We start from the raw sequence: 11,842 nt of genomic DNA, 5'->3' as shown, positions 1-11,842 counted from the left end.
ATAACAAAGTTTTATTTTTCTTTTGTGTTACGATAATTTTCATCATCACCGTCATTTTAGTGATATGATTGATTTTGTGATTTCTACATTCAGTTTTTTTTAATACAGTGTGTGGATCGCGTGTGGAAGGACAAAGTGAATTCATTTATAATGTGGTGTTCCCTAGGGTTTTGCAATAAAAAATCTTGTATAGTTTCGCGCCCGCGTTTTTACAGCTAAGAATATTTTTTTCACTCGAACGTGATGTGCGGGGGGTGATACAGCAAATATAGGATATATAGAGAATATAGCCCATATAAAACAGTGTAGGACTATCAAAACCTTTGTATTGCAAAATCACTAAACTTTGTTTAAGCTTGACATGCTGAAATATTAAGTCACATAGTATAAATATGTCTCATATTTAAATAGCAATTGCTCACTACAGTTAATATAGTAATGAACGTTGCGTACCGAAATGGAGTAGAAAGCCAAAGAAAAAGATTTACCGTCAATAAAATATGTAATTTATATTTAGTAGAATAACACTTGGCGTTATGTTAAAATAATTTACTATATTATGTTACAATAAATCACTTTAATTTATTATCGTGTCTGTTTTAACAAGCTATGACTTCACATACTTATATTACAAAAAAAAAAATATAGTAGAAAAAATAGTTTCTTTTTGAGTTCAAGATGTAACTAAAATAATAAAAGCTTCAATTAAAAATTTCAATTTTATTTATTATTCTAATCCAATTTCGAATCTTATGTATAACTTTGTTTTGATACATCGTCATCGTCATCATTTCTACTTAGGACTTCAACTGTTAGCTTAACCCATAGATTTCTATTAAGACCGGTTTTTCTCTAATTAAACAATACTCATAATATTAAAAATGACAAGTGATTAGCTTATACTTTTATGGCGAGAGTACCTTATTTATTTCGAACGGTTTTGAAATACAAAAGGTTGTAATAGCTGTGGTCTCTAATTTTCGGTTTATCACGCTCATAGTTGCTCAACGAGCCATGGGTAGAATTATGCTCCGGATTTCTCAAAGAGATCATACTAAGATTAGGGAGATTCATAGACGAATGAAAGTAATTGACATAGCCCAGCGGATTAGTAAGTGGCAGCGGACAGGCCACATAGCACATTGAACTGAAAGTCCCAGGTCATTAAGGTCTACCTACAAGCCGGAAAGATGACATTGTTATGGTTAACAGAAGACCCTGGATGCTGCTTTCAATCGATCCTTTTGGATAAGGGCGATGCCTGTGTCCAGCTGTGAACTTTCTACTGCTGATATAATGATGATAATGACGATAAATAGCTATGGTATGGGTACAATGGTTTGGCGTATAAAGGCAGGCGATGTAACTGAATGTCTTACAGCTTAAATGATGATGATTACGATGTAACAACTAAATACGCAACATGTAGATTCTGTTGATCAATGAGTTTATTTATATTAATTTTTAAATGAGGAAAAATTGTAAATAGCCGCCACTGAGACTTTTTGTGTTATCTATATATATGTCATTTTAAAAAATTGCGTTAATAATTTTGTGTGAATTTGATAATCCGTACATAATTCATTAGTTAGACAGAACGAAATTCGCCGCGTCAACTTGTTAATATAATTTTAAAACAACTTTACTTTTAATGTACTAAGTTTGAATTAAAATTTACATAGATATAGTCACTAATCATATTTAGTTAATAAAAAAAAATACTATTGTTCTTGATGATATTTTCGCTGTTATACTTTACTACTTTTATTCGTAGGAATAACTTGATTCAATTTATACATAATAATTCACGTATTAAGTGTCCACAAATATTCATTGATTTTCAGTAATTCAACATTTTTAAAAGATTTATAGTAGAAAAAAAGAATGTGTAAAGAAAAGCTGATTTAGAAACTTTTTGATTATTACAGCTATGTTGCTCGCATAAATGTCAATAACTTGGAATATCTGGTAGTAATAGAAAGAAACCGAAATATCGAAGTTCTTGGTGGTCTGCCCAGATTTTAGTCACCCACCGTCAGTCCACCTCGCCATTGGACGTCGCGATCTCAGCTCTTTAAAGCCCTAGTGGCCATTTTTTCTACGTGGTATGTGGTCTGCTCACTGCAAAGTGAACTTGCCAAGTTGCTGAGTTTTGTCGTATACTTATTCTTTCATTTACGGATCTCCGATCTCCTGAATTGATCTTGTAAAGATATCCAAGCCTCTTTTCATGAAGGCACTATGAGCTTGTCAATTGATTAATTTGTATAAACACATTTATATGTTAATACCGCATATAGAGTAGTGAAATAAATAAAAGAGTAACACTATATAGGAGTCATAATACGAACGTAGGAGATGTAAAAAGTGGAAAAATGTTTAATGTTTATGGCTATTGCTTTATTAGAAGCTTATGTTGTCGTAAAATACATCTGTTGTGATAAGACAAGGAAATGAATCGCTAATCCTGTATGGCTCTATAAAAATCAACGGTTAAATTCTGAAATTTCATTTAGAAAGCAAGATGGTGACTAAAAGGACAGCCTTTGTCTGTTGTGCAGTGTTTATGGTAGGTTTAAATTCTAAATAATATTTTTGTTGTCCTTTTCAATGCAATGTGTAAAGTAAAAATATAGCAATCGTAGAAGATCAATTATTACCTGTTAATGTTTATTTCATTTTTTTCGCAAAAAATTAAATTATCGTAGTTACACGATAAAAATTATTTCGTCTTATTATTAAGTTTAATGTCAATAGAACGATTCAATCATTACTCGCTTAAGTTCATTTACAACGAAACACAAACTTCTTAAAAGAAAGTGTAAAAATTGATTAAAATAATAGCGTCACATTGCTTAAACCCCTTTAAAGGCTAGATTAAGTTTACAAGAATTTTCATAACCTTGAAAGTATTTGATATCGTATTCCTATTTGCAATGAACATTTTATTGCTATTGCAGTTTTTTATTTGCCTTTGAAAGTCATTGGAAATAATTGAAATAATATTAGAGTACGGGTTTTTGCTTTTTTCATAAAAGTATGTAATTTTCACTTTAATCAAGTGTGGTGTTGTCTAATAACGTAAGGAGTCTAAGAAGTAACAAGAAACTAAAATTTTGATAAATTATCGTTAACACTTCAGCCGTAAGACGTCCTCTGTTGAACATAGGCCTACACCATAAATTTCCTATAGGACTAGTAGAAAGCGGCTTGCATCTAGCGTCTCCCGAAGACTTTGACAAGGTTCTCTGTCCATTCCGTAGTCTCCACTCCAGAACTTCACGTGGCCTGCCCAATGCCGCTTCAATTTATTAATACCCTGGGCTATGGCGTTTACTTTCGTTTATCTATGAATCTCGTCATTCTGGAGCATATGACTAACTTATATCCTTTGTAAAATACAATAAACAAATCTTTTTTAAAAAATGTTATACAAATTACTTTAATTAAACTTCTCTTAACACTTGTGTAATAATAGATAACGTTTGAACATAGTTTTAAATACGTAAATGTTTTTATTTCAGGTCTTTTGCCTGCATTGGGTAGTTCAAGCCCAAATTAATTGCACTGCTACCGGAGCGGGTCGTTTTCCTGTGCCCAACGACGCGACATGTAGAAATTATACGTTATGTGTTTTAAATACTGCTAACAACAGCTTTAGTTCGAATAATTACGTTTGTCCTACAACCTCCCTGTTCAATCCCGTTTTGCAACGGTGTTCTACAAATTATACTTGCGGTGCGAATAGTGCGAGTGGGGTATGTCCAACTGCGGGGAGATTTCCAAACGCTAGTGACAATACATGTCGCACTTACTTTATGTGCGTCTTAGCGGCAAACGGAACGTTTTCTTCTTATAACTATACTTGCCCGACTTCATCGCTGTTTAGTCCAGTGTTAAGACGGTGCTCAGCTAGTTACACATGTGGGGCATCGGGATAGATTATATAGTTTATGATATAGCTTTATGATTTAATTCTGATTTACTGTTACTAATTGAATACATGGTTACTAATCTCGAGATATAATTAAACATACCGTTATAAGTAAACAGATATTTTTAGTGGACATCATAGAAAGTTAAGTAATTCATATAGGCGCTTACATAAGACTATTTTATAAATGTACACCAGTAACTGAAATGTTTTTATGTTAAAAATTATTTATTAATACAATGTTAGTTTATACATTGATAATAAAAGATTCAGTCAGTATTTCGTCAGTCATTCAATCAAGTCAAGTCATTGTTCATGGCGTTGATTTTTGGTTCTGTAACCTCCACAATATAGTTCTCTATATTATAAAACTTGTCAGCAACAAATCTAGACTGACATTTGCCCTCTTGGAAACATACCGTTTAACTTTCACAAAATAGAAAAGCTTGAATAAAGACGGTAGCAGAAACTGATGTGCTTGACCACGATCCTCAGCCACGAGGAAGTGGTGGAGAAGAAGAAAAACATATCTTTATCTCGTTTAGTGTTATTTGAGTATTACAAAAACAGTATAATCCTTAACATTTTTAATCTGACTTATTGGTTTACAATTTATATTTTTCAATACTGTCACGATAGGTTCAATCATTATCAAATGTAATTCTATTAAACTACACATTTACAATTTAACAATGTTCACAAAGATAAATTCTATTCAAAGTCATTGATTGTCTGTTAGCACACTATTTTGGCATGCGCAAATGACAGTATTTACGCTGTGCGCTGATATAGCTAAGAAGTAGATATGACTTCATTTGAACAATTATGTTGGTTCGATACCACTGTGATCCGAAACTTCTGCTGGTGATGAAGTAAGAAGGAAATAAGAGACCTTTGACCTTTTTGACCTTTCTGTTAAAAACTTTTGCAGTTTATTATTACATTCAAGTTGATTACATCGTTTAACTTATAAAAATTACTAATTTAAATAGATATTTTAATTTCTATTACTTCTTCTTTTGTACATGCTATCTATAGTTTTTAAGTAATCGTTATATTGTAATTCATAAATCAGTATGGACGCTAGCTTCCTGGCCGTTAGTAGATTTACATCCGCTTGGACAAACGGACCTTTTAATTCCCGACTTTCCGATTCTATCAAATTTGCAAAAGGTGACGACGCAATCGGCGAAATCGTTGTTACAGGATTTTTTTTCATTGTGGAGAAAACATGTTTAAAATAGTTTTCTCTAGCTTCCTTAATTGCATCTGCTGACATTGTTGGCTTTTGCTTGCGTCCCGTGTTACCGTCCGCGGGGATTCTGCTTTGTGCGTCGGCTGTTTCGTGACCGGTTTTCAAAATTTTCTTATCATCATCCATAGAAACCACTTTGGTATCGGGATCTAAGTCAAGTCCTTTAGGCTTTCCATAGTCGTACTCGGGATAGCTAGTTACTAAATAACACGATTCATTTATACGACGCACATCGTAAGTTTTAACACTAGTCGCTTGTGGAACAAACCTTGTTATAATGTATTGAAGGAAAAAAATGTAACTGTTCAATAAATTCATTTAATTTTAACTTGTTTTATTGTTATAATTTTAAACATTGCCTTTTATACATAAACTGTCAGTGTCATAATTAACTATTCAATCTGATTCCTTTATGACAAGTCGATAAAAAAGAATTAAAAATTTTGTTTATTGTTTTAACAACAATTATTTTAACGTATTTATAATGCAATCGTGATATATAAACAGATCAAAAATTCAATAACATAATTTAGTTACCAATTATGTTTAATGTAGATTTTTAAATATAAAGATTCAATTCGTCTTTTAATAGGTTATACAATAACTTTCAAAGTAATTAATAAAAATAAAAATAGTAATAAAATACATGCAATTGCATACAATTATATACAATTCAAAATCGTAATTAGAGAATCAGTGGAGATTGCTTTTATACGTGAACAAGAAATTCACATATGGCAAAAAATGAAGTTGAACAATGGATTCAGAGAGTTACTCTCATGACGGAATCAAGGTCAAATTCGCTGGATAATTCCTCCAAATATATACAATTCCACATTGAAATAAATTTATACGTTGAATCTTTAAAATAAGACTCAGTTTCGAATGTACTAGACCTCTGCTATTGTAAATTCTTGGAAAGAGTCTGGGACAATTCTCAATGATGTTATTGTTTTAAATACCATCGAATGGATGTTGCTTGAATGTTTCTTCCGTATACCGTCAATGATGACGGAGTATTTGTGTATCTTAAAGGTTATTGTTATTTCTCGTATTTGTAATGATAAATATTTTTAAACCGCCACTCTCTTTAATTCTTCCGGCTATCGGGATGAGGCAAAAAAAAATTTACACCTCAGGTGACTGATAATTATGTATACTACCCATAGCACTTGATATTGGCTTTGTAATATCTTCATTCTCGAGTTTTTCTTTGAAAAAGCGTGTCTAATCTATCAAACAGAACATTTCGAGTGCTAAATGTTATATATTTTTTATATTATTGGTCCCAAGGTGTGCTGGCTTATTGATATTCACTTATCTTAACCACTACGTTATCATTACTCGATCTTCATATAATGAACTCAATTTAAAAGTAACTTTGTTCAATATATAACTCGTTCAATCATACACGAGATGATACGTAGAATTCTATGTTTTTGATTTATTTGTTAAATTGCATTGTTAGGATTCGAGAGTACCACATTATTATTATTAAAAACAAAATAATAATTTTATCATTTAATTAAATTTTTAAGTTAGTAGTTTCTTTTTTCATTATAAAATATAGTGAAGAGTTCATAAATATTAAGCATATTTGTTAATATAATTTTTTTTTACCGAAAATCCTACTGGCCGTATGATTTTAATTCAACGATTAAAAAAATTTACGCGACTCCATTCACGTAAGAATGTTTAAATAAACATCGCGCGCTTGGACTTTCACTAACGCTTCCATTGCTCGATTGGTTTTGAGACTTATAATAATAATGATATATCGAGAGGATCGTCCATGTTTTTGAATACATTAAATGTGATAGTGACTGTGTAAAGAAATGATTTAATGTGAATTAATTTTAATATATAAATAAAATTTAAAAATGTGCAAAATACCGTCGTTATTAATTTTATCTAATAATGATTGTAGTATATAAAGCCTTAAAGGTGTTCTCAACGAGCCAAGGGTGGTGGAGAAATAACGTATAAACAGGTGTAAACGGTAAAGAAAAATGATGTAAAACTGTATGCTATACATACATAACAAATATTATGTTTATTGCCTAATAAACACACACTAAAAAAGTATATAATATGTTTTTTCATAGTATATAATAATGATATAATGTAATTATGCTACATTACACATTGAGAGAGAAGTTACGCCGATTCTTCCGCAGATACGTCTCGAATCTTCTTTTTAAACATCTATCGGTTTCCTCTTCTTTTCAGCCAATAGATGGCCACATCAATGCATAGGTCTTCCCCAAATATAGTCACTAAGGAAAAGGTGAAAGGGCTACCTACTCTGCGTGTTGCAGCTTGTAGTTCCCCTATCGGGAACCTGTTGGCCCCAAAGGTTATCGGTTGCACGAGAGATGTGCCCCGTCTACTCCCTCTTCAGACAGGTAATTTTTCGAGCTACGTCAGGGCCTTATCGGATCTCGTCATTTTGAGCATATCTCTCTCCATTCTTCTCTGCATAACCTTGAGCTTCCTTATAAGGTCCACCGTAAGTGACCATGTCGCAACACGGCGTACGGTTTACTGACACTCTTATTCCAAGGGGTAGTTTATTGTAAATTAGAAAGGTTTAGAAAGGAGACGAATAATGAATAAAGTCATATTTCCGAGAAGAACGAAGTAGTAGAATATTTTGAAGAATTTGATTATCGTAGATTTCTTTTGTGGTTTAAGTCAAAAATGATATTTGGTCCTTGACAAATCGAAATTTCAATGGAGTTCAGATTCGAAAAATATTATCTAAAGAAGTCATGAAAATAATAAAAACCGACACGGTAACCTCATTTACCATTGTATTTAATTTTTATGTAAGCGAATTAGAAAATTGTTTAAAGAAATATTGAAACCATCTGTGACAATAGATTTGTAATAAAACTATCAAAATATAATTCTTTTATACAAAATGTGTTGTACGCTGTTAATATACAAAGCGTTAACCACATTGTGACGAGTGTTTAAATGCTGTCGATCAAAAGAAACGTTGTTTTAAAAGTGACAGTTCCGTACAATGACATCATCTGCTTTGGTGGGAAATAACTTTCGATTATAATTATTTCGATAAATATCGTATTGGATTTCATTTTTCGGACTATAACACATAAATAGTAAAGAAATCTAGTGTGTATAGTATAACAGATTAAATTAACTTACGCACGAACTACTACGCAGACTTTTTTGTAATCCTCGAAATGATTGACGACTCCAAATTACAGGTAAATGCCTATGCGAATTAAATCATTCTGTTTTTTAAATTAAATAAGTTTTGCAGACAGAAAAATAAAATAGGCAGAGATCAGATAATTAATAATTATTTATCTGTTCCACTAACAACGTAAAACAAGATATGGCCAATACAGAATAGAATATTTTGTTATAAATGAAGAAGAAAGCTACGTTGCATTTCTAACTATATATGTATACACAGCATGATAAATAAAAAAAATATAATATAAATAAAGAAGTTTTGAGTTATGCACATTCGTAAACTATTGAATAAAATAAACATTATCAACACTACATATTTTATTAGGGTTCGCGCACATTAGGGTGTAATATGTGCATGCCCCAAGAGTAAATAAAATGTAATCTAGCGAATGTCATTAATTTTTGGATGGATGTATTGTAAAGGATCCAATATTGGCTTAAAAGACAGCAATTTGTGTACTATTTATTATCTGTAGGAAAAGCTTTGTAAACCCTAAAGATTTTTGTAACAGGTTTGTAAAAAGATGCATCATTTTTATTATAATATAATGACTGACGATATAATAGAATAAAACCCTTTTTTATCTTTCCGATAATTGTGTTACAAATATATCAAAGTAAACAAGATATAAATAGCACAAAAAATTCTAAGTATAGTTTATAAGTATAATAAAATATCTAAAACCTTATCAAGATTTCGACAAATTTATGTTTGTGTATCATCATATTAACGTTTTTTTAATCTAACCATTGGAATTCTCATCAATTATTATTATGGTTCAAATATACCTATTGTAAAAACTCAAGTTTGAACATCGTACTTCTGGGTTTTTAGTATTTTCATATAAACCTGGAGGTGAGATAACAGACTGGCGAGCGCAGCGTAGGGTGGTGAATACAGGCTGCTTTCAACCGGTCCTATCTAAAATCTAGGAAAGAGATCTAACCAGCAGCGGAAGTGATAAATGATAATGGTGATGAATCTTCTTTTCAATCGTCTCATTTCAGAAAATCATGTCCTAACTTTTAAGTCGGTGACAAGCCATATTCCTACTATGCCATCCTCTGCTTTCTTGAGGGCATTCAACAAAGTTCGATATAATCGACGGCGACATTTTTACCGGGGTATTTTTGTTAAAATAGTCCTGTACTCTCTGCAAAGAAGTTGTTATCATGATCCATTTACGTTAGACGACAAATCTCTCCATAGCATTATCTTTATTTCATGTAATATTGTTAAACTTAAGTTAATATTTTCTAATGATAGATTGTCGAGAGGAGTAACTTGATCTTGTGTTCCTTGTGAAAAGAGACATTAATTAGTAGTTTGTATTCTTTACTACTGTCCATGATTCTGGGTCTTAAAGTAAAACGTTTGGTGTGATCTCAAATGTAAAAAGGTCTAACAAACGTGAAAATAAAACATTGCAATATTTCAATGGATTATTCATCCTATGCTTTTACACGTTTCGACGACTTTCGATTGAGTGTGGTTCTTTTTCACTTTGTTGTCGATACGGTGTTTTTGCAAGCTTATGCAATTAGAATAATAACAACTAGCATTTACGTGATTCGTTTTTGTTAAAGCTGTTTTGCATTTACATTTAGTGCAAAAGTGGTTTTACGTAACATTGCTTCGACCCTCATTGATATATTATAACGAGGTTAACTATAAAATTGCTTGGAACAGTACAAAATTTTTTTATTCAGTAAATGCCGTCGTTATTTCAACCCATAGACGCCTACTGCAAGGTTTACCTTAAAAATATCTATAGGGGGACATAATTGCCACGCTTGGCAGGCAGGTTTGCGATCGCAGTGTGTTATTATGGTACGCAGAGGTCGCTGCTACCCATCCCCAGAAAACAAGTTTTTAATCAATAAAAATCCTGTATTATTAATGCAAAATGTATAAAATATCTAAGATCTCGAGAATCGAATCCGCGGCCTACGATCGCGATTCTCATTCCTTTACCGCTAGGTTACCATTGCTCACTACTCGCTACTACAAATGTGTGTGGCAGAAATTCATTAGTAAAATTTACGTTTATTTTTTTAAATAATGCGGACGCGTTTTCATATTGATAATTTTTTGTTTAGCTGACGACTTCCGTGTGTTTTGGATTTATTTGTATTTATCCTATGATTAAGACATTGTGGAGGTTGTAGAACCAAAATTAAATAAATGAAAACATGGAAACAGCGACTGGAACTTTTAGTATCGAATACGTATTATTACATCTGCCCTTCTACTTTTTTGTGCTTACATTTATAGTGCTATTTCTTGTATTGGATATAAGTGTTGCGTTTGTTGCTGCTGCCAACCATTAAGCATACTTCAACTTGTTTACTTCAGTTTATCACTGGACGTATTACACCTATTGTATTACTAACTGCTTATGTATTGTCTTGATATGACCGCCTATTTCTTTTCCTTATTAATTGACGTTGTCTGGAAATCACCTTTTGTGGTCTTTTGTATTTCATTTGATTTCTATTTATGTTTTTCTGAATGATGTGAAATATCGAGGAAATAAATAAATAAAGCGTAAATGCTATCTATTAACTTTGAAGTAAGTTAGTAATATCGCTCTAGGCTAATTACGTAACTTATAAATGTGGTAATGTTGATGACCTCGTATTTCAAGATCGAAGCGAACATATCGCGGGATGAGTGTGAATGTTTTCATTTCTTGTGGAGATAAAGGGTTTGCTTGTTTCGTCACTATATGTTTAAAGATATCTAGATCAAGTTTTGACGTAACTTAGACGTAAATGTAAAGGAAACAGTGTAGTGGTAAAAGTTTTCCGAAGAGACGTGAATCGCATGGGGTCAGTTTGCGAAAGCCGACCGTTTAGTAAACACAGCGCTGGGCCACGAAATTCAACAATTTCACTGAATAACTCTACGTGACTGCGAATACAAACTTCTTTTTACACATTTGTACGTCATAAGGATTTCAATAGAAGACTTTAAAAAAGATATTAATACCTTTTTATTATTTAAAAGCGTTTTCTATAAAATGCTATAATCATTTCCCTTTTGATATAATACATATTACCGTATACAGTAATAATAAAATAGATATAGTTTTCTCTGTGCTATATAAAATACTTGTGTATAAGAAAGGTCTCCTCTCTAAAATCTAACAAGACCGCTGGGTAGCGGTCGCATCCACCGTCTTTCGATGATTTTACCAAAAGTGGTCTCTCCATGGTGATGACACTGAAATTAATATTTAATATCACAGTAAGGTCATTTTGGTTTAGTACTCACGGAGATATTAAACGTTCTTTGTAAGCAATAGTCTCTATAAATACCTACAAGTGTACCACAATGTCAATTGTTTATGAGTATAAAAACTTCTTTAATTAAATCATTTAAAATGTTTAGTATAAATTTCCTGGTATTGAATTAGGCATACGTA

General features: G+C 31.9%; 1 protein-coding gene across 1 annotated transcript; it reads left to right on the top strand.

Moving 5' to 3' along the window:
* The first annotated feature begins 2,524 nt into the window (after positions 1-2,524).
* LOC137928985 (uncharacterized) lies at positions 2,525-4,744 on the top strand. Its single transcript, XM_068771993.1, has 2 exons — positions 2,525-2,569; positions 3,525-4,744. The coding sequence occupies exons 1-2, from the start codon at positions 2,525-2,527 to the stop codon at positions 3,939-3,941; spliced, it is 462 nt and encodes a 153-aa protein (XP_068628094.1). The 3' UTR covers positions 3,942-4,744.
* Positions 4,745-11,842: the final 7,098 nt, after the last annotated feature.

This window comes from Battus philenor, unplaced genomic scaffold (genome assembly GCF_028537555.1).
Source record: "Battus philenor isolate CCGP_79_NKW_IND1 unplaced genomic scaffold, ilBatPhil1.0.hap1 SCAF_4, whole genome shotgun sequence".
NCBI classification, from domain to species: domain Eukaryota; kingdom Metazoa; phylum Arthropoda; class Insecta; order Lepidoptera; family Papilionidae; genus Battus; species Battus philenor.
The sequence above is the reverse complement of the archived record's forward strand: the minus strand, read 5'-3'. Positions and strand labels throughout refer to the sequence as shown.

What these genes read in the sequence shown, in the direction of transcription:
- LOC137928985 (XM_068771993.1), top strand. Translation starts at nt 2,525, where the DNA reads ATGGTGACTAAAAGGACAGCCTTTGTCTGTTGTGCAGTGTTTATG. An exon ending in TCTGTTGTGCAGTGTTTATG is followed by an intron (nt 2,570 to 3,524) that starts GTAGGTTTAAAT and finishes TTTTTATTTCAG; the next exon opens with GTCTTTTGCCTGCATTGGGT.